Raw genomic sequence first — 23,042 nt, 5'->3', positions numbered from 1 at the left:
TTTGGAGGAGAACTGCAGTGGTGTATGGATTTTTAAAAATGATATATCTCTACATCACCTACCGAGAATTATGCCATGTTCACAATTAGTTGCTTATTGTTTCTACATTGATAAAGAGGATATATATTCATCTGAATGTATTTTGAGGGCAATTTTATACTCAACTCACTAGGCAGGGATTTTTTATTTCCTTAATACACCTATTCTAATATTAGCTGTTGTTAAATTTCACTTTAATAAAAAAGTAAATACGAAGGCATTTTATTTAGCAAGACCGAAAATAAAACGAAGACATCAATTCACACCTTTAGTGTTATCCAAAACAGTTTCTCCAGCTATGAACCCAAGGCAATTAATCCAGCATATCATTCATTTACAGAGTGATTAATATAACAAGAACCATTTCTCAGTTACAAAGAGGTTCATTAAGCCCTCAGGGCTCTTTGAAAGTAGAATTAGTTGATCATTCAATCACCTGCTTACACAAAAGTAGAAATAAAAAGGAATGGAAATACAAATACAAAGTGATTGGCTATTACCTCTTTTGTAAGGAAACAATAGAAACAGTGGCTAGACCCCTACTAAGTAGAACTAAAGAACTCATGGTTAAGTTCACAGAGTAGCCACTAATGAAGATACAGATGGTCCCCCACTTATGATTTTTTTACTTTACGATGGTGCAAAAGCGATATGCATAATAAATTACATGAGATATTCAACTTTTTTTGGTAAAATAGGCTTTGTGTTAAACGATTTTGCCCAACTCTAGGTTAATGTTAAGTGTTCTGAGCATGTTTAAGGTAGGCTATGCTAAGCTATAATGATCAGGCCAAGTGTAATAAATACATTTTCAACTTAATATTTTCAACTTATGATTGGTTTATTGAGACAGATCACCATCTTTGTGGAGCATCTGTACATTTTACCCTCAAAATTAAACAGATAAGTCAGTAAATATGACTATCTTATTTTCACTATCGTACTCTTTATAAATGATAAACTTACTAGTATTGAAAGATAGACCCATAGAAATTGCAACAGATCATTTATAAAACATCTACTTTTTTTGGATCAATAATACAGTAAGTCCTTACTTAACATTGTTGACAGGTTCTGCAACTTAAAATGAAAAGACATATAATGAAACCAGTGTTACCACAGGCTAACTGATATAAACAAAAGTTAAGTTCCTACAGCATCTCATCAATGTTACAATGAAACTATGTTGAATGAAATGACGTTGAGGACCTGCTGTATTGCTAAATTCTTTTAGTGATTCCCCTCCCCCCAGCTTAATGATTATAGATCCCTCCAAATTTATTTTATTTTAGTCATATAAAAATTATTAACAAACTTTGGCTTTCTTGCAAACATTCTGTCTTTATATAAAAAAGTGTTAAAAACAGTACGGACTATGAATCACTTCTGCAAAGTGTAATGAGTGAGAAACATTCAACCAAGGTGACTTTGCCTTGGAAAATCCTACAAAAACTGAATTTTATAAACAGTTACTTATTTTGATAGAAGTTCCACTTATAAATAGCAGCCACGACTTTACTGCCTACAAAATTGCAGGCTGTCACATTTTACGTTTAGAATTCAGATGTTAAGTCAGATTTTCTAGTGTAAGAAACAAAGCCACAAACACAGATTGGTTAGTTGTCTCATGCTAAGGAAACCGCTGACTTCCACGATCTTACTATTCAGGCAGGTACAGACAACCATTGGATTTAAACAAATGGGTACTACAGCATTTATATTTTTTGTTTAAAGAGGAAGCAACGTTAACATCAGGAGGGGCAGGTGCAACAGGACTTTACTGATGCTGTTCTGTGGTCAAAGAGTATCTAGTGCAAGGGACAAGCTATCACAGGATGTTAGAGTTACAGAGACTTTCAGGGTAAGAACCAGAGCAAACATGCAATTCCAAGAGACTGAGATATCCTTGCTCCTTGTTCTATTGTAGTGAAGTAATGCTTTCTGAGGCCTAGGTGTTAGTCTCAGAGTAGAGGGAGCAGATAAATATACAAGTCAAGGATGCTGGATGTGACATGTTGCTCCTAACAAGCAATTAAAGGTATTGAAATGGGAGGAGGGTCAGTGCATCTTAATAATGGATACCCCACGTTATGTTGGTCCTGTGAGACTGACTGCCTTCTGCAAGGACTTTTGAGCATATTCAAATCCATCCATCACTCCCAAGGGACATTTGGCTGCCTGCACAAAGTGTGATCCAGTGATTTGAGAATTCTAGTCCCAAGAATTAGAACAGAAAAGGGCAGCATTTGAATTAAAAGGAATTAACATTGTTTCTTCCTAGGCAGGCTGAATGATCCCCAACTTGCTATTTAGGAGCAAGCTGGCCTGAGTTCTGGGGCCATTTAATAAACCAGAAGTCTGGGCATGGGACCAAAATAGAGGTAGGGATCTGTGCCAGAAAGTTGCATTCATAGTTTCACTGAGGGAAGAGGGGGTACAGCAGGAGTATTTCTGGGGGTGGGGGTGGGGGCAGCTGATAACAAGGCCAAATCCTAAGCCAGAGCTTGTCATGGAGAATACCGACACGCTTGCAATGGTCACTCCAGATAGCTGTCTTCCACTTAACAATTTGGCACACAACTCACAGGCTATACAGGCTGGATCCCCCACCCTCACCTCCAATTCCAGGGTACAAGAAGACCTTTCTTTCATGTTTGGTCGCCCCTACCCCAAATCTCCCAGAGTGACTCAAACTTTTCTTAGTAATGAAAAATAAAACCTGGACAGAATGTGATGCAGCCATTCCAAACCAGGGGCTGGGGCATAAACTCTGACTTGCACCCACACAGCTGTCTCTGAAGATTGAACATTTAGTCTGACTCCTGTGTCGCTGCCCGGAGCCCTGGATTTAAAAACGTGTGCTACTTAGAGAAGGGGCCCCCTTTTATGACTGACAGACAAACTTCCAGCACAAGCCATAGGCATGAAGAACTCTTTTGGATGACCCTCCTTTCTCTTCCAGAGGAGCTCTTCAATGTAGCATCTCCACAAAAAGACATTTGATCTCAAGGAATATACAGTTTGCCAAGCAGGTACTGGAGTAGCTAACAGGCATAATGATCCCACTTTAGCAGCTATTTAAGACATTTGAGTTGTTTGTTCCTGTCTTCTTGATGCTGACTGGAAACAACTAACAGATTGAGAGAAAAAAAAAACCCAAAACAACCAAATCACAGAATAGGTGAAAAATTTTAAAAAGAATTGTGTAGTAGTGGCCAAACCCTGACTCTGGCAATGCAGTCAGAACGACCACGTTAAGCCCCAGGGCAAGGAGGGTAGAAAAGCTTGCAAAACCTAGCACCAGTTCTGCCTGATGAGGGCTCAAGAAGCAGGCCTCTAAAATAACTCATGTATGCACTGACAAAAACGCCAGGAAAGCCAAACACTGTGCAGCTGTTTCCCCACGGCTCTCCTGGCAAACTTACAAACACATATTTGCTCAGTTGTGAGCCTCACCCACAGGCATCTCCCACCTCAGAGGCAGGGGCGAGAAAACTGGACCACATTTTCCCAAATAAGGGAAATCAAATCACCTACAGGCAACACCCTCTATTGCTCCCAGTCCTTAATGATAGCATCCCTAATTAAGCCAGCTTCAAAGGTCTAAAATTAGTGCCTGGAGGTCAAAGTTCAAACACATGGTTTACAAATCTTAACAGAAGTCATATAGAATACTTACCTGAATAAAACCCCAAATCATCAACCCCTGCCCTCCCTTCCCAAGGGAATAAATTTAAGTCCATTTCTTCTTTGTTCACCACAGTATGTGGAAGAGAGTCAAAGAAGGTCGTGTAGGAGGGAGGGGCATCTTGGTTCATCATTAAAAAATAAAGATCTCTTTAAATGTCATCTGAGGTTGTATAAAACTTTTTTTTTCAATTCTCCTCAGTGTCTGCCTCCAAGGGCTCATCTTCTAAGCCGAAGCCCAGCTTGTCAGCTAGCCCCTCAAACTGCTTGCCCAGATTGCCTGCAGAATCCACGAACATGTTAGGGATGTCTTTGCCAAAGTAAATCTTGCTGTTGGAAGCAATGGCCTTGTACTTCATCAGTTGCAGATATTCAGGGGTCAGCTTCAGCTGTTAAAAAAAAGGCAAAGAAGTCTTAGGTGGAGCCAGATTGAGAAAACTCTGGGTGGCACCCCTTCACTTTTCATGAGAAGGTCTCTGTCAAAAACATATGCCCTCTCTACTTTTCCTGGTCTCACTGTTACATTAGTAACAGGGTAAGCACTTTCTAAGAGAAAGTAATCTCAAATCTCCAAGGCCAGAGCTGCAGGAATTTTAGGAGTTTTCATGTTTAACACAAAAGTCACACTTCTCTCAAGGCACTGCTAAGGAAAGGGAAGCACCTGTCCCACTCAGCACAGGCGCCTTACTTCTGGCCATGTGGGCGGTTGGGTGGTGGTGGTCATCCAACACCAGAGCTCTCAAACAGTATCAGCCTAAACCCAAAATACCTTCTCTTCACCAGGCGGCACTGGGTCCTTACCTTATTTGCTTCGGCAATTTTCAAAGCAGTGTAGCACTCAGCATCTGCCTTTGCCTTCTCCCGGGCCAGAAACGCAGCATCTGAGGGAAAGAACGCGGTGAACTGAAGTGCAGCAGCTACCAGAAGACTGGGTCTGGCTCCTATAACTTTCCCCAACTGCCTATGTGACCTTAGGGAGACTGCTCTTTTTTCTCTGTGCTTTGGTTTCCTCATCTATGAAACGGGAAAAAAGCATTTTTTTTCCGTTTCACAAGTTGTTGTCACAATCAACCAAGATGTAAAAGTGCTTCGACAGCATCTCCCTGTGGTGGGGACTAGTTATGAGCCAGTGTGTTTTTGTACCCAACATCTTGTTAGACAGTATTATTGGGCAAAGCACTGCTATCTAGACATTCTTGTGTTTCTGCATGTTGATTCCTTTTGTAGTCTGTCTGGGAAGGGACTCTGCTCCACCTCCAGTCTCAGAGCTTTCCACCGCATCCCTCTTGTGCTCCACTACACAGCAAAAGCAGGAGATGCCCAAAAAAGGCTCTAGATACAGCCAGAGGCAGATCCACCCTGAAACTGAATACCATAAACATAAAATAGTTCAGTCCCTCTCTAACTTCATTTCCTTTTTATTTCCATCAATCATTTCAAAAAGGTTCTAATTAACAGTGGTTACCCTGGCACAACTCTAAGAGAATTACAAGCCATGATCCAGACTAACTAACACCTGTTTGGATTAAGACCTATTTAAACTTCCACTATGCAAGCAATATACTTTCATGATCTGCTGAGACTAGCTTTCTGTCAACTTAATGCAAAATTTTTGCTATTTACTTCCTTGCCTCGGGAATGAAGCTAGCCTCATGTGAGTGATATTTGCAGCAAAGTCTGGGAAGAAAGGTCAGTCTGTGGGTTCTTACTAAAACCCTCAGCATGACCCTGGGTGGAAGGGGCCTATAGTCTGGCGGGGGTTCTGGCTGCATGTGGCTGACTTAACTGGCCTTAGCACCTGATGACATGTATTTATAAGAAGTAAATATGCTTTGTTTTGCTAAGAGCTCCCTAATGAGGAGCTGCTGATCTGCAAAATCCTAACTGGCTCCTCAGTGGGCCCCTGTGAAGCCTGACAGGCCCCATAATGTGTAATTGGACACACATTTTGTAACCTGAAGCCGGGCCTTGGGGTTCCATTTTTGTCCTCGAGTTTGCTTGATATGAGGCCCCACATGAGGGAAAAGGTGGGTGGTGGGAACGAGGTGAGGGCTGAGGGGCAGGGAACTGAAGGTGAATGGTATTCAGAAAAGCCAGCAAATGGACACTTCTCTCCAGCTCCAGCGTTGTTGGTGCTGTAAAGGGATCTTCTTCACACTTGGCTTACTCACCTACAGGGACCGTGAGCGCAGATTCAGGGGCCAACGCGATGGTGTTCACTGACTTTCGAGGAGGGTAGGTAAGGCACGAGGGAGAGAGCTGCTGTTTTGGCCTAGCTTCTTAGTGTATTTCCAATGCCAGCCTGTGAGCTCCAAAGCAGCAGGGAGTGTGTGCTTGCCCTTTTTCTTATGCCTAACATAAGTGTGCTTAATGGTACACGACTACCATTTGTTGAACGAACGAATGAACACTCTCTGAAGTGGAAAACTGATGCTAGCTTGGCCTAAGTCTCCCTCAAAGTCAAAACACAGAGAAAAAGTACTGTTCCAAGGAAATCATGACATCTTAGAACAGAGATTAAAGAGCAAAGAAATGAATCTCCCACCCCTTTGCCACAAAGTGGGATCTGAGGAACGCTCAGGCACTGATTTCACGTCTGCTCACCTTCAATTTCTGAAATCTTCTTCTCAGTCTCCTTCTCCATCACCTTCTGTCCGTAGGTGATTTCTGCAACCTGAGCCACTTTTTCTGCCTCTGTGTTATTGAAGTTGAGAAGAGGCTTAGAGCTCCGATATTTCAAAAGTTTGACTCAATTTCACCTTTCACCTGATATGAGGTCCCTGATGCATGAGTGTGGGTAAACTCAGATGGAGAGCCGCTGGCCCGAGAGGCCGCCCTGACAGGCACACACGGGCAGAGATGGAGTGTACCAGTGAGCACAAACCATGACGTCAGTGCAAGACAGTAACTGGGAGACGTGGGCGCAAGGGAGGCAAGTCGTTTCTCCTATGAAAGCAAGGAACAAGCCCTAACCTCTCTCCTAAATCACAAGGCTATTTCTCCCAAAGGAATATTTTAAGGAATAAGATACTCTCAAATAGTTTCTTCCTGCCACTTCGCTTTAGGAAGTAGTCAGGTTTGTTGCTAATAGTCTAGTGTAGGGGCTAAGAACTCAGGCTCTGAATCCCAGTTCCGCCACGTACTTGCCATATGACCGAGGCCATATGACCTTGGGCACGTTCCTTAACCTCTGTGCTTCAGCTCATAAAGTGAGGTCAGAGATAGTGCCTCCCTCTCTTGCTGGTTGTGAGGAGTGAGAGAATTCACATACAAGTGCTTAGAAAAGTACATGGCTCATAGTAAGTGCTCAATAAGTGTTAGCCCTTATCATTACGAATTACGAATTAACAGGGTTGGCTCCTTTCATTTGAGAGATATGTGGAAGCTCAAAACTCATTGCCCCTGGCCATGATCTGATAATTTCAGCTTTGCTTCCGGGAGTAGGAATGCCACTCCTATGGGTAGTAAGGGTTTGGAAAACCAGGTGGTCTAACCGCGCCTGAGGCTTCCTCAAATCGTCCCACCCTCCTCAGCCCTTCTGCCCCGAAAGGGGATCAGAGAATCACATTCGGACCAATGAGGGCCTTCTTCCGCTCGGTCTCAGCTTCCTTCTCCACCACCTTCTGTTTCTGGGCTGCAATGAGAAGCTTTGTCTTCTCGCTTTCCCTGAAGGGGAAAAAAGAATGCAATTGTGAGGCCGCTATGGAAAAGTTGCTGAGGCTTGTCACTGTCGCCTGGAGAAGCCAAACTCTTTTGCTGAGGTGAGGCAAACTGATTTCTGACTCTCTCCTGCAAGGCTGTGCAATGTCCCAGGTAAAAGCGGATCTGTTACAGACACTAACACGGCTCTCCTTCTCAAGTAGAATCTCCTTTAGTACAATGCACTTGCCTGCTCACTTAATCATATTTCCCTCCCATCTTCTTTGGCATGAGCCATGAAGCACAAATGAGGCCCCCCGGCCCTTTTCAAAGCATCACTGCTCGAAAGGGTTTCTCAGTGGCTCTCCATCATAGTTACAGAGCCCAGGTGACTGTCCTGACATGCCTGCTCCATCCTACAGTGCAACGGGCTGTGACAAATACTCAAGAAGGGGACAAAAGCCTGGCACAGTTTCAGTTAACTCTGGGACGGGATGAGGTGGGACAGAGTGGTGGTTACAGCTTAGGTAGAGGGTATACTCACATCAACTCGTAATTTCTGCGGATCGCCTCAGGTATATTGGGCTTTGTCACACGCACAGCCTGGAGAAGGATAAGAATAGCACCTGATGGGAAGGTGAGGATGGTCAGAGGGACCTAAGCAGTTCTCACTGGTCTTCGACCTTCCTGCACAGAAATGACATCCCTGGGAAGAGGGGAAGCACCTTTGTCAGGGGATGCTTCCACAGTGGCAATGCTTACTTGGATGACAAGCCCAGGGGCCATGGAGGTCAGGTCCTGTTGCAAAGCCAGTTTGAGATTTTCATCAATCTGATCTGGAATCAAGGAAGACAGGAAAAGGAGTTGTCACACTTTCTGGGCAGGGTGGAGGGAAGTATAGGGGCAAAGTACAAGCTAAAACACCAGCTCAAGAATGCACGTGACAGGCAAAAGGTCTTCCCAGGGTAAAGTGCTTATCAGAGCCCAGAAATCTAAAGATTCCCAGCAAGACTTTCAGAGCAACAGGCCTACGCAGTCCCTCTCCACAGGCTAGGTGTGAGAGTATCCTTTTCCTGTGGTCCCAAGACAGAATCACCTAGGTTGTTGAAAACACTAACATTGCCCAAAAGGGAATGCGCTTTAAAAGGAAAAAGAACAAATAACAATTCTAGCCCATTTCTTGAGTCAGGCGGCAGCCTTTCCCCAGATAACAGGAGCAAAACAGAAGGCAGGCACCAGTTTCCATAAAGAAGGAAGATGAAATGGCTACATTAGGTATTTTGAAAATGGCCGAGCACATTAAATCTAGTAATTTTAGAAGTTTCTAAAAGAAAAACAGATTCTGACGTCAAGAAAGCCCCAAGGAAGACTATTTCCATTAGGAACTCCATCAAATAACACAAGGGGAAAATAAAAATTTACAGCTCTGGAAATGAGCCCAAGTCTTTTGATGTGTTGTTTGCTTTGGTCCTGATTTCTTTGTCTGGAATTCACATGTGAGTCGTTCCATGGACGTGTGTAGGGAGAGCTATAACTGATCTCCTTCTAGCTCTGATCCCCGGACAGCAGCAGGCTGCCTTCTCTGGCCTGGGCCTTCTCTTCTCTGTCCCCTGCCTATGGCATCTTCAATAAGATCCTAAAAGGGCACCAAGAAAAAGACTCCACAAAACCAGGCTGGGGCATCTAAGCTCAAACCCCGCCCTTACTGTCAGCAGCCATCTGCTTTAAGTGGCCTTTCTTGGTCACCTGTGCCCAAACAGGAGCGTCTGAGGGGTAGCACATCAAACTCCTGCCTTTATACAGATGCCCAAACTGGGGCCATGGCATTTCACAGATGTGCTCAGGCTAGTCAGCAGCCAAAATAATGAACTTGTTTAGTTATTATGCTTTGATTATTAGGGTTTAAAACAGTGCTTTCTTCAACTGTCATATCAGTAAGCAAGGGATTTTAATATTTCTATGTACTGGGTATACGCTCACGAGCTTCTCAGTAGTGAGAGAACAATGCCCATAAAGGCAGTACCTCGCACCTGATATGGGTCTAACAATTTGACAGCTAGACATACACGTTACATTTCATATTTTCTATTGAAAACAGGATACCCATCAAACTTTAAGTGAGATGGCCTGTAGCCTCTGTAAGTGAATAATAACATAGTTATTTATCAGACCAAATTATATCTGAGTCAAGGTGAAAACCTGTGGCCCTGGGCTAGTAACTTTCTAAGAAAATCTGGAAGAAATATTGTGTAAGATGTTTTCTTACCAAAGTAACACTGGTAATAAATTGTTTATATGTTACAGTTATGCTGATAAATGCTGACTAAGTTATTTACTAAGTATATACAAAGAGGTTCTTTAGATAAACTTCTGAACCAGTATTAGATAATATTTTGTAAAATGGCCAAAAAGGATGCATCAGAGTAAAGAGTAATGAAAATTATGCAGTCATGATGCAAGTCAGGGCTAGGAGTCCTGAGACGAGGGAACTAGAGAAAAAACCTTTGCCGGTTAAGGAATGGGATTAGAGACTCAAGCATCTTCTTTACAGATGCAAATATCTTCTAAGCAAAACAGTGCTTCCTGGCAAGAAGAAGCTTTAAAAAGAAAAAAATTTCAAAGCAAATACATTTTCCCAGTTACTCTGTACAAGAAGCTATACTTTACTAAGCTATCAAGTTTATGTCTAAGACAATAAGAAGTTTTCTAATGCAAAACAATGTCACATTTTAATCTCTTCTTTGAAATTAGAGATTCTTTGTCTTTTGTTGTTTCAAATGCTTTGAAATGTTTATTTAATGGCATAAGTTCTAAACCAATGGCTAGAGAGAAAACTAATGACATTTTATAAAATTCTATCAGATTGAGGTAAAAAATCAATAGCAAATTTACCAAAATTTTCTTAAAAGCACATTGAATCCAAACCCAATAAAAGACTCTAAACCCTATAGAGTGAATTTAGATCCATTTTCTACTGCAGAAAAATTAAAAGTGATTCTGACGATTTCCCAAATCTGAAACACAGTGCAAAGGCTGTTTGCTTAATTAAGATCATTGGCAATGTCAATGATTTCTCCTTCAGTCTACTCTAAGAAATTTCTCACTCAGGGTTCTTTTTATGAAGAGTCCAGGGAGAAAATCATTGTCCAGTCCTAGTATCAAGAACAGTTGTACTATGAGTTGAAAAATCCATTTACTTTTAGCACTAGCTACTAGAGAACTTCTGGCAGCAAGTTTAAATAGAACATTTTACTACAAAAGAGCTTTAACATTTACTGAAATGTTTCCTTCCTTTGCTGCTGAAGTCAGGCTAATGTTTACTTTGACCAGGTGAAAAGGACAAAAAGTGTCTATTTAAGCACATGGTTCCTTTTTGTTTTAAACTTTTTCCTATTCATCTCTATAGGTAAAGGGTAAACAAACAAACAAACAATCAAACAAACACCACAAAGGAACTGTAAGTAGCTATGGTCCTTGTCTCACTTCTAGAGTTAGAGATGAACTGTACCATCCTCATCACCCTTTCCTGGGTGCCCCTCATCTGTGTGATGCAGTGGAAAGCATACAAAGGGAGGGCCAGGAGGGGGAGGGTCCAGCTTCAGCTGCTACCAACCGGCTCTACAACTTCCTATCTTTGCACCCTTATCTTAAACTGAGGATGTTGGGCTGGATGATCTCTAAGATTCTTCTAGAACTGAGCCTGTCTTCATTACAAAATGATGTTTTAGGGACCGTGGAAATACATTTCCATTCCAGTCCTCTGATTCAGGCGAGTGAGTCCTGTAGTCCACTGTTATTCCTGGGCCCAAAGCTCCATCATTCTCATGATCTTCAATTGTCACCAGCATTTTCCAGGAATGCCCTTTGTGGCCAGTTCCTGAGCGCAGGATCCTTTAACACCTCCTGTCCATCAGTACCCATCCTACTCTGTGGGGCGCTCAGAAGTGGGCGAGGGGGTGGTGGGAGAAGCAGGGCTGCCGAGGCAGGCTGTGGTGAGGAGAGACGTTCTTACCGAAGAGCTCTATGTAGACCTCTTGAAGCGTATGCACACTGCAGAACTGGTTCAGTTCATGGTGAATCTTGTTGAAGATGAGGGCCTTGTCGTAGTCAGCAGTGTAGTTCTTCACTATGTCATACACTGAGGGGAAGGACAGATTTCAGAATAAGGAAAGGCAGGACTCAAAACCTTCTCAGACAGCAATGCTCCCTTCCTGAGGTACTGCAACAGACTTGGGTGGCATGCTGGGGAAAGCAGGCTGGTACTGAGGGTAAACTGGAGACACGTACCTGCGTTTGGGACCAGGAAGTTCACCACTTCAATTCTGTCAAAGTAGATCATCACACCACCACTATTAGAGGAAGAATGGACAAAGAAGTGACTACTAAGCTCTGGAATACAGTGCAGTCTCCTAGATGATGGCATAATATTGGGCCTTGGTGAAAAGGAAAAATCCTGGGAAGTCAGAAGGCATGTCAGATCTCCAAGGAGGAGGTCTTCAGAGCTCACAGGCAGAATAGAATCTCCTGAGAAATCACGCCTCCTAAAGACTATTCTGCCAGAAAAAAAGTGAAACTTTTGAGATGCCAGTAAGAAACGAGTAGTTCATGTTTTTTGAATCCACAATGCCATCTGATTAAAGCAATCAATTGAAGGGAAAAGACTAAAGAAAGTCGAAGAGTTCTCAGAACTTGAAAGGTCATTGGAATCTACAGTCACTGTTTCTCACTTTGTCTTCACCATCACTTCAGTTCAGCATTTCCCTTTTCCTCCAAATAGTCATTATAAAAAAGTTTCAAACATACAGAAAAATGGAAAGAATAGAATAACACCCATACACCAACACCGAAATTTAATAATTGTTAACATTTTACCTTACTGATTGATCTACTTTTTTTTTGCTGAACATTTCAAAGTCATGATACTTTACCCCTTAACACTTAAGCTAGCATCACCAAAGAATAATGATATTCTCCTACATAGTCACAAAACCATTCCCAAGCCTAAGAAAATCAGCAACAATTCCTGAACATTATCTAATACCCAGTCATTCAAATTTCCCCAGTGATTCCTATTATGGACTGAACTGTGTGCCCTCCAAAACCTGTATGTTGAAATTCTAACCCCCAATGTGACAATATTTGTAGAAAGGGCCTTTAGGGAGGTAATTAATGTTAAATGAGGTCATAAGGGTGAGGCCCTAATCCCACTGGACTGGTAAAGGAAAAAAGGAGCCAGAGACCTCGTTCTCCTTGTGCGTGTACACAGGAAAGGCCATGTGAGGACACAGCAAGGTGGCCATTTGCAAGCTGGGAAGAGAGGCTTCACCAGAAACCAGCCCTGCTGGCACCTTGATCTTGGGACTCTGAGCTTCTACAACGGTGAGGAAATAAGTTTCTGTTGTTTAAGCCACCCAGCCTGTGGTATTCTGTTCTGGCAGCCCAGGCTGACTAATACAGCTCCATCATGTCTTTTATAGCTGTTATTTTTGGAGCAGGTTCCAATCAAGGCTCACCATTATATTTGTTTATGTCTTTTAAGTTTCCCTTTCAACACAACACCCCTCCAAATACAACTTTGTGCTGAGATCAGGCCAGTTATCCTGTGGGATGTCCCAATTCGAGACCTGTCTGAATGTTTCCTCGCAGTGTTGTTTACTTTGTTACTCTAACCCAGTTTAGACCTTTGCTTTTCAGCCGGACCACTATAGTGGTGTCATCTTTGGATTTCTTGCCCCAAGGCCTCCCCCACCATTAAGACATTCTCCATAGTTAGTTATGCTCAAGTTCTTTTCCTCTATCAAGTCATTTATTTATCTGCTAAAAGCCTTTAGAGGATCCTCACTTCTAACAGGAAAAGTCCAAACTTATCACGGCACTCGAGGCCCTCCCAACTGTCTACCTTCTGTGATTTTCTCTACTGCACTCCACCACCAAGTCAAACCAGAAACTAGGGAACTAGGGGATAGGGAACTTGGTAAAACCACGAAGGTTGCCTCTCTTTTCACTGTCTCTTACTGCAGCCAGCCAGATAGCCCTTCCTCTTATTTGGGCTTAATAGCTTTATTCCAGGCACCTTACCTGGTTCCACAGGGTACATTCTTCACCTCATCTGTCTGCAGTGTGGTCTGGAAATAGAGGAGACATAAAATGCTGTAAGTTGGGCAGTGACAAACAAAGGTAACTTATGTTTGGAATCCCAAATGTCCTTGTCCTTGAATACCTATTTGGGTTGAGCTTTGTCTTTGTTAAACATGAATACCCCACCAAACCCTCCCGACTTACAGGGTGTGAGACTAACCAAGCAGAGTACCCACCAAGCTTCACTGTAAGTGAACCACCATTTGAACGAGCTGGGTAATAATGGTTTAGTGAAAACAGACCCTGGGCTAGGAGTTCTAAGGCCTCTTCTATTTATTGGCCTTGAAACAGTAGGTTCTTTACTTAACCTATCTCAGCCTATGTGACCTGCCAAGCCCATTCTCAGGATTGCTGAGACTCAAATGAGATAATGTGCATGAACACACTTTGAAAACCATAAAGCAGAGTACATGACAGAAGAAACTTACAAGGAAAATGCTGATGAAGTATCCCAGGATATTTGACATACTTCAAAGATGGCTAGTCTAACTTAGCTAGGCTTTAGATCTGTCAAAATTAATCCTACTCCTATTTCTTTTCACCAAGTTCAACTTCTCCCCCCACAAAAAAAATTATGTTTACATCTCTGAAGTTCGAATAGAACCAGCAAAATTATGATGTTTTATTTCCATTTATCTTGGTAGTCTGTGATTTAAAACACACACACACACACACACACACACACACACACAGACAGCCTACTTTTCCTTTTATACATGCACAACGGATTCTTTGGCTTTGAAGTGAAGCAATAACTCCCAGCTGGGGCTGATGGGCCAAAGCAAGGACCCCATTCAGCTATTTCAACAATCAAGTAAAGCTCCAGAGTAAATGACCTATGAAGCTTCACTCTTTATATACATATAACATATTATTAAATGATTCCTTGGAAAGGCATGATACTCATCCAATGGCTAAATAATTCCAAATCATGCACCACTCAACACCCAAAAATCTACAGTCATCCAGCCATACAAGCCAGGTATACCTGCACAGACTTATATGATGTGATGAAAGGGAGCATGAGATGGAAACCAGGGCCGCTGGTGGAAGTCAGCAGGGCACCACCTCTGCAGAGGAGGAAGAGAGAGGCAGGTTCAGTTTAGCAAGAGGTACCTATTACATTAATGCTGCTTGGGCCAACTTTCCCTTCAGCCCCATAAATGTTTAATATAGAATGACAAGTGCCAGAGCCAAGTCCACAGATCTCTTTCTTCCTCCCAGCTAGAGCCTAATATTCCAGGAAGCCTAGTGGTAAAACACAAAACCATTATTCATGCTTTTACTACGAGAAAAATAGGCACACAGGCTAAGTGGAAGAAAGACAGCAGAATCTGGCTATACTTGAGAAGAAGTCTGTTTTACTTTGTCATATCCATTGAGCTTGTGGCAATCCATCTGGGCAGTTAAATCTAGTAATACTGTTATTAATGAACTGCACTAATGTTGGAGTCCAGTGACATCAACAACCAAAAGAATAATTTTAAGTACACTTTACAAATCATTTTAATACATGTATTTTTTGGCGGTAGAGTTACTTTTCCAATCAAGTTATATGTAAATGATAATAAAATTAAAAGCCTTTTATGGGGACATAGAAGCAGATGGTAGCGAGAAATAATTAAAGGGGAGAGGGAAACCCAATCAGACTTTTAGAACTTGCCAGAGGCAATCCAGAAATAAGCATCATAGGGCAATATAAGAAGAGGTCATAAAGACTTAAAGCAAAAAGTTGGTTATGGAGGTTACTAAGAGGAAAGTAACCCAAGATTTGTAAGTGCTTCTTTGCTTTACATTATAAAGAAACATTAAAAAAAAAAAGAAAACACTATAACAGCGACATAATGGGCTACTTTATTGTAAGAACCGCTATTCTAGGGCTTGCCTTGATTGATATAAATCAACCTTCAGGCTCTTCCATTTTTTGTGAAATGTTAATTTTAAAGAGTAGGTCCAAATTTGTAAAGCAGGCTATTGTCTCAAGTTGCCATCAAGAACCGGTACTCATCAGAGGTAACCTTGTGGCACCAGGATGCCCAGAGGGCTGTAGGAAAAAACAATGTCTCAGAGATGATGTGTACTGGCTTCCTTTAGGTTTTGTCTCTAAATCGCTATGTACTTGTACATTTATCAATTACCATCCATAGCATCAACTTAGACTACTAAATTTTATATTTACATTTATATATGTGTATGTATATGTTTGTGTGTGTGTGTGTGTGTGTGTATATATATATATATATATATATACAAGCACACATATGTATTTCCCTCCCCATGGTCACAAACACAAAAGCTCAATCTAAAAGACTCCCACATTCAACAAAATATAAACATAGATATTCAGCAGCATCTGCTAGACAAGAGACTAGGAGAGAGTCGTTTAAACAGGAAGCTGCAAGCTTCTCCCCGTGTCTGCCTTACCTGTAGTATACCCCAATATGTCCCTCTTCTATCTTGTGCACAGCTGAGAAGAGAGATGCACAAAAGAAACTGGCAGCCACAGCCACAACTGCTCCCAACTGAGCCATCAGTGAACCTTTATCCTAGGGAAAAAGATACGAGAAAAAGCGTATGGTCTGCCGTGCGGGAGACAAGCTACGAGAGCGAGAGTACCTCACCAAGCTGAGTCTCCCGAAAGTGGCTCACATCCAGCCTGTTGTCTATGAACACGAGGCTAGATCTACAACTCTCTTCATCCTTGCACCATTCCCATTCCTTAACTGTGGAATTCTGTTTCCTGCCTCATTGAAGAGGCAGTGGTTCCGGATACAGCCGTGGCCCAAGGGAGAACCAGTGTCAACTGGGCAGCATTCAGAACACAGCCTTCTCTTCCTGTGAACACGAATGTGCTGTCACTGGAGCCACTCATACTGGTAAAAGGGAAGAGAGGCAGCTGCAGCACGTTGGCCCAAATTACAGGGGAAGTCAAATGACAGGCAGTTGTGGCATGTAATTCTGGTCAGAGCCTCCCAGTCCTAATTGCCTGCCACTTCAAAGGAAACCATTATTTACTCCTTTCAGATGCTGGATGGAACAACAGAGACAGCATGCCAGCAGAGTTTCAAGGTGGGATTCTCTAACCTTCCATCCAACTTCCCAGTTATTGCTTTGGCCCTGAATGGGAGAGGGCTCTGAACAAGGCCGAAGCCACACTCCCTCCCATGTACCTGGCTGGTACTTTGCACCTGACAGGGCCCCCAGCCCATGGTTAGAGGAAAAGGAAGTTCCCCAGGCAGGGAAGACTCTGGACTCCTGGGTCCATGTGCGTTCGGGCACCAGGATGAGAAAGAGTTGGCACCTAGAGGCTCATTTCCTGAGCACTGAATGATCTGGGAAAACTAGGGTAACTGGCAGCAATGTTTACAGGCGTGCCTAGGCCCACCCGCGCAGGGCGTGGATTCTGCCTCCTGGGTCTAACAGAAGTCAGGCGCGGACATCTTCGAGGCGCTCATTTTACCGTGGCGGCCTCCAGCTACTGATTTGCAGCTGCGTCCTTTCTGCAAATGCCCTTCCCTCCGGGGGTCACCCCCGCCCCACCTCGGGCCCCTTCCCTGCTCCGTTCCGAGAGAAGGTCGCGAGTCCCAAGCGCCCTGGGTACGGGCTGGGGCTCCAAAAGCCTCCGATCGGTCCCGCCTGGGGACTTGCGGGGAAGGGAAGGGACAAAGAGGGGTTGCTTTCTCGCTCCAGAAGGAGACGAGGCTGCTGGGACGGGGACCGGGGAGAATCGCTGATCAGCTGTAGCCCGGAGCCGCAACTAGGCCCAGTGCGCGCACTAAGGGGCGGGGGCGGCGTACCAGGCTGTCCCTCCAGGCGCTCCGTACTCGTTCGAACCCCCGTGCAACCGCAGAAACCGCCACACCCCTCAGCCCGCTACTTCCTTCCGGGCCCGTCGCTTCGATGACGCCATTAGTTCACGCGAGGAGACCACACCCCCTTCTCTGCCTAATTCGTCAGCCCCGCCCCCGCGCTCTGAAAGGTCAGTGTCCGAGGGTGGCCGCCAGGGAGCGCCCGTGACAAGGTCCGGGCCGTCGAGGGCCCGGGTCTAGGATTTCAGGGGTGGGAGTGGTGCGGAGCGCCTGGGGAGTGACCTCGGGGAGGACGCGAGTGGCTGCGGTTGCTGAGCGTGCCACTTTCGGAAGTTTTGACTTTGGAGCTTGCTCCAGATTCCTCTCCACATTAGGTGAAGCCTGCTTCCCCCCTCACTCCTCCCCCCCTCCAGCAGGTACCAGCGATTGGCAACCATTCTAGCCCTCTGCTAGCCACTTTTCTGTGGCCGAATCAACACACATCTTTTAAATGTGCAGATTAGCACCATTAGTCGCTAATCAACAGTTCCTACTTTGAACTGCCCTGTATGCTTTTCTAGGAGCTTTGGCCTTTGGGCCCCTACAGCATCATAAAGTAGATTAAGAAGGAATTATTCCAATTTCAGTGGACAAAATCTAAATTTAGTGAGGTGCAAGGGTAACAGTGGATGAAAGCCTCCTTGGCGCATCCTTAACATTAGGAGCTTAACTGCCTTTGCAACTCTTGTCACAGATTTCAGGGGCTTGTGCACTTCATCTCTCCTTGGCTAGACCTTAAGTTCCCTGAGGGCAGGGACTGTATCTTACCTTTAGCATCTGAAGACTGAAGGCACAGGGGAACCAGCACCAGGATCCAGGCTTTGTGTCTCCTCGTCTAAGGGCCTCGTGTTGTCCACAGCCTTCACTGTTCAGTAGCATCACTGGAGCATTTTTTTTTTTTTAAAGATTTTTATTGGGGAATTGGGGGAAGGGGAACAGACAAGTTGCTGTCCTTTTGTTCTTCAGTCTAGTTGTGGAGGACGTTGCTTCACTGGCCCAAGTTGGCACCATCATTGTGCTCTTCCCGGGCAAGGCAGATCAGGCGCCGGCTTCTGGACGGCTGCTCACGGCGGCTGCTGGTCACTCACGCTGGCTGCTGGCTACATACGGTAGCCCATGGCAACCCACCTGCCGTCCCAGCTCCAGGTTGAGCTGTTGTTCAGCATCTTAGCTGTAGAGGGCAGTGTCACTGGCCCTCATATGTGGGATCCCAACTAGGGCCCTCTGGCATCCCAAGCCAGCTCTTAACCAACATGCCACATGGCTGGCCTATTGGAGCATTTTTAATTCAGCCATTGAAGTTATTTTGTTTGCAGGGGAGAAAGAGTCCACTTAGTTATAGCCTTCAGTAAATGAAAAGCTTTTACACAGGGCAGATGGCAAGCTGGTGGTGTTAGATTTCAGACACAGGAAAAAGGAAAGGGTAGGTTTCCCAGGCATGGCTGCTTGGGATTCTCTTGGGATTCATCCTAGTTTTGTTCTGGATGAGTTTGTGCTGGGAAGTTTCAGCATATGTGGTTAAGCCCACAAATGTGGGCTCTCCTCTCCCCACCCTGTCATGGCAAGTCACCTCTACCCCCCAGTTGGCCAATCTCCTGATTGAGCCTATCAGAACTTGTTCAGTGATACAACTCAGCTGGGCATGCTTAATAAATGTTTGTTTTATAGTTGAGTGAATGAGTAACAGAAATGGAAATACTGGGGTTTATCAGCCCAAGGAATGAGGCTTAGCCTGAAGCATAAAGGGCTTAAATTAGTTACAATTTAATAATTTTCTGACTATTAAACTTGGGAATGAACTGTGAGTGGAAGTTGTGAGAATTTGTTCTCAGGAGGCGTTTTACCAGGCCTAAATTGTTTAGTTGTGTTCCTGCCTAGAGGTAGACGTCAATAAATTATGAATTAACTTTTCTGAAAACCCTCCTTTTTTGTTTCTGATTTGTTTGTTTATTTAGTTCTTTAGATTCCACATATAAGCAAATTCACATAGCATCTTTGTCTATCTGACACTCCACTCAGCACAGTACCTTCCAGGTCCATCCATGCTGCCCAGATAGCAAGAACCCATTCCCTTCCATGGCCGAGCAATATTCTATTGTAGATATGAGTATATATGAAGTAGATCTGCTATGTTTCCCAGTCTTGGCTGGGTGGCCTTATGTAGTAGGTGCTGTGTGGGACCCTGGCACAATCTCCCTGGCCACCTGTTCTGGGTGCTCCAGGAGTGTCCCTTGTGTGGGTTGTGTGTATACTCCTGTTATAGTTGAGCCAATTTGCTATTGGCGCATCAGTGGGTAGGATTGACCCTCAGACTGATTGTCTGTAGGGTTTGGCCACACCTACAGCTTATAGGCTGCTGTGCAGGGGGCTTACCCTGCTAAGTGGGATTCGCCCCAGTGGGATCTGGTGCCTGTTGAGACCACCCTTTGTGTGTGCTGCTTATGGGGCTAATTGTGCAGTGCTCTGCTGTGGTCTGAAGCCAGCCTCCAGGTATGTTGGTTCTGGGGCCTTTTGTGAGGGGCTCTGGTGCAGGTCCAGGCCACCCACTGTTTGTGACCAGCCAGGGACTACCTGGTAGGTGCTCCAAAGCAATCCATGGTTTTTTGCTGCCTTTGCTAAACCAGGATGCATTTGGGGGAGGCTATGCTTCGCACTGAGGATGGCTGCCACCAGTACCAAGCCTGGGGTAGCTCCGCTAAAAGCCAGGACACCCCAAGGCCTGCTGCCAACTGCCAGTGCCCTTAAGGTTTAGCCACTGATAAAGACTCATGTGGTATGTGAGTTGGGTGAGGCAGGGTTTCAGGGAGTCACTAGAGTGGGAACATCTGTGGTCACTAGGTTAATGCAGACTCTGGTTTGGTGCCAGTGCTGAGCCTGGAGCTACTCAGCAAAAGTCTCAGGGCAGAGAGAGGTCAGTTGCTGTCTGCCTGGGCCTGTAGACTACAATAGTTTTCCAAGAAAGAGTGCAATGTGGGTAGGGCTGGCTGCTTGTGGAGAAAGTGCCTCTGGGGTTAGGGGAGTTGGGTGGGGTGGGGCCCCCATGAGTCAGCAGGGTGGAGTGAGCAGGAGCTCACCAACCAATCAGATTCAGATTTGGCCATGTAGGGGTGGGCTCAACACAGGAAACATGGCTCCTGCTTGCCAGCTGCACTGGGGAGAAGAACCCCATACAGGGAAAATGGTGACGGTCCTCTAGCCCTTGCCTCACAGCCACACATGTCAGTCTGCTCTATTCTGATGCCCCCTGAGACTCTATCCCTCCGTGGGAGTCCAAGGTGAGTGCTTGTGAGCGAATGGATCTGTGCGTGGGCCGTTTAAGAGGATGTTTGGGTTTCCTGCAGCCTTTTGTCCCACCTGGATGGTTGGAAGCCCCACTGTTTTTCACAGAAGCCAGAGTTGTGGGGGCTCCTCTTCCGGGCACCAGTACTCCAGGTTGGGGACCCTGGAGTACGGCTGGGGTCCTATGCTCCTCTGGGGGAAACCACTGCAGCTGAGATATCCCTCCCAAGTTTCATGACCACAGGGAGATTTGGGACCAGCCCATTTCACGTCTCTGCCCCTCCTACCAGTCTCCACGTGGTTTCTTCTTTATATCCTTAATTATAGAACTTTGGTTCAGGTATACTTCAAATGGTTCTCCAGGTTGATTGTTGTCTAATTTAGTTGTAATTTTAATGTGTTCATGGAAGGAAACAGGCATGGTGTTTATCTACTCTGCCATCTTGGGTCTCCTATGTCTGAAAATCCCTTAAGAGACCTCTGATTGTTCTGACTCAGTATCTAAAGTTTAACAGCAGTGTTTAAAAATCCAGTCTTAGAAAACTTGCGCTATAGTGGCTAAGCACAGATATTCCACAGTCAGACTGCCTAGGTTTAAATCATGCCTCCCTCCATCCCTTATTAGCTGTGTGACCTTGGGAAAATGACTTAATATATCTGTGCCTTAGTTTCTTCATATGTAAAATGGGGTAATAACAATAGTATGACTGTTATAGGACTGTTGTGAGGTTTAAATCAAGAAAAGTACATATAATGCTTGACACAGTTTAAGTGTTCAATGTATTAGCTGTTGCTGTTTTAAATAGCAGATCCTCTTAATGTGCTCTTACCTGTTTGTGGATTTAGATTATTGATGTGACAGAAGGTGAGAGAAGAATAAACTTAAAGTTATGTGGTATTGAGTAATAAGCAAATGAAGGCTTATCAGAAGAAGAGATAAGAGACTCTGAAAGTATAAGTCAATAGATATTTACAATACAGATTTCATAAAGTATTATTGAGTGCTGTCTATGTACCAGGCCCTATCCCTTTCTTATTTTACATAATCTTCTGGTCAGCCCTTTGAATTCAACTCCATTTTAGAGGAGGAAGTTGAAGATTAGAGAAGTTAAGGGTTTTTCAATATCATAAAGTTTGTAAATTGCAAAGGCAGGATTCATATGACCCTAAGTCTATTTCTTTATTATAGTAAATGAATTAGGAAATAATGATTCAACTGACACACACACACACACACACACAGCATTTATTTTACATGTAACCTTTTAGGAATGTAGACCAGTGGTCAGAAATTGTGAAACTTTAAATTGGGCCAGTTCATTTTACAGTTGTAGATTAAAGCAGGATTAAAAAAGTACCCCCACCACAGCCATCCACATCCCTCTGTCTCTGGATTGCTGCTTGTTGAGTCCCCCAACAAGCTAATTTTTGGTGAGAGTGCCACCCCAAAGACAGGAGAGACCCCTTCTCTCACAATTAGAGCCCTTTTTATTAATAACCAGGTTAGCACCCAAGGAACTAGACAATTCTTAAAATGTTTGGCTTCAGTTCACAAGATTTGATTTTTCCTCTTTACTTTATTCCCTAAACAGTGAATGGAGGTCATCCTTTAGGACACGTGATCCCGGTAAGATTTTGATGATGTTGGGAGAAGAGGAGTGAAGTATATCCTTCATTATTAAGAGGGTTACTTAGAACTTTCCCCTCTTATTTTCAGTTGGAAAAAACAGGATTGGTGCCTTCAAACAACAAAAGGATATTTGCTTGGGGCTAATGATGTTTCTTCAAGAGAGTTCGATAAAGGGATCAAAGAGGAAGTCACCTAAAGACCATTTTGTGATTATGTTTTTACAGCCTTGAGGTATAATTGACATACAATAAAGTGCATATAAAGTGTACAATTTGATAAGTTTTGACATATGTAAATACCTGTGATGAAGCTATGACCACAATTAAGATAATGAATATATGCATCATGCCCCCATATTTCCTCATGCCCCTTTGTAATCTCTCCCTCCCACTCCTCTCCATGATCCGTCCCCTCATTTCCAAGCAACAACTGATCTGCTTTTCACTATAGATTGTTTGCATTTTGTAGAATTTTATGCAAATGGAATCATACAATATATACTCTTTTGTCTGTTTTTTCCCTCCCAGCATAATTATTTGGAGATTCATTCATGTTGAGTATATCATTCCTTGTTATTGCTGTGTAATATTCCATTGTACAGCTATATAACAATGTGTTTACCTATTCATCTGTTGATGGACATATACATTGCTGCCTATGATTTTAATTCCACCCATTTATTTCACTCATGGCGAAACAGGGGAAAGAGGAAGAAGTCTCCAGAGAGGGGACGACCTTGGCCAAAGTCCACAGTGCATTAGGGGAATGATGAGAAAGCAGCC

General features: G+C 43.9%; 1 protein-coding gene and 1 long non-coding RNA gene across 5 annotated transcripts; one reads left to right on the top strand and one right to left on the bottom strand.

Moving 5' to 3' along the window:
* Positions 1–1,277: 1,277 nt before the first annotated feature.
* Positions 1,278–17,408, bottom strand: ERLIN2 (ER lipid raft associated 2). 4 transcript variants are annotated; one of them, XM_019662987.1, is made up of 12 exons: positions 17,044–17,291; positions 15,928–16,049; positions 14,492–14,573; positions 13,444–13,490; positions 11,653–11,714; positions 11,378–11,503; positions 8,128–8,201; positions 7,910–7,968; positions 7,301–7,392; positions 6,331–6,420; positions 4,528–4,607; positions 1,278–4,115 (listed from the first exon to the last, which is right to left on the bottom strand). In XM_019662987.1, the coding sequence occupies exons 2-12, from the start codon at positions 16,032–16,034 to the stop codon at positions 3,915–3,917; spliced, it is 1,020 nt and encodes a 339-aa protein (XP_019518532.1). In that variant the 5' UTR covers positions 16,035–16,049; positions 17,044–17,291; the 3' UTR covers positions 1,278–3,914. The 4 variants fall into 4 exon arrangements, with proteins under 4 accessions (XP_019518532.1, XP_019518531.1, XP_019518528.1 ...); XM_019662986.1 differs by having other exon boundaries at positions 16,964–17,046; XM_019662983.1 differs by lacking the exon at positions 17,044–17,291 and adding an exon at positions 16,674–16,939.
* Positions 16,347–22,679, top strand: LOC109393592 (uncharacterized). The gene is made up of 3 exons (XR_002126296.1): positions 16,347–16,572; positions 22,223–22,257; positions 22,348–22,679. It is a non-coding gene; the product is annotated as an uncharacterized LOC109393592 (long non-coding RNA).
* The last annotated feature ends 363 nt before the right edge of the window (positions 22,680–23,042 follow it).

The sequence above is a fragment of the Hipposideros armiger genome, unplaced genomic scaffold (genome assembly GCF_001890085.2).
Source record: "Hipposideros armiger isolate ML-2016 unplaced genomic scaffold, ASM189008v1 scaffold_384, whole genome shotgun sequence".
NCBI classification, from domain to species: domain Eukaryota; kingdom Metazoa; phylum Chordata; class Mammalia; order Chiroptera; family Hipposideridae; genus Hipposideros; species Hipposideros armiger.
This window is presented reverse-complemented; position numbering and strand designations above follow the sequence as displayed.

Bases quoted from the DNA above. Each gene is read 5' to 3' on its own strand.
- ERLIN2 (XM_019662983.1), bottom strand. From the start codon at position 16,712: ATGGGCTGGGGGCCCTGTCAGGTGCAAAGTACCAGCCAG. The intron at 14,574-15,927 runs GTAAGGCAGACA...CCTCCTCTGCAG, and splicing joins CATATTGGGGTATACTACAG to AGGTGGTGCCCTGCTGACTT. The intron at 6,421-7,300 runs GTCCGAATGTGA...TCAATAACACAG, and splicing joins GCGGAAGAAGGCCCTCATTG to AGGCAGAAAAAGTGGCTCAG.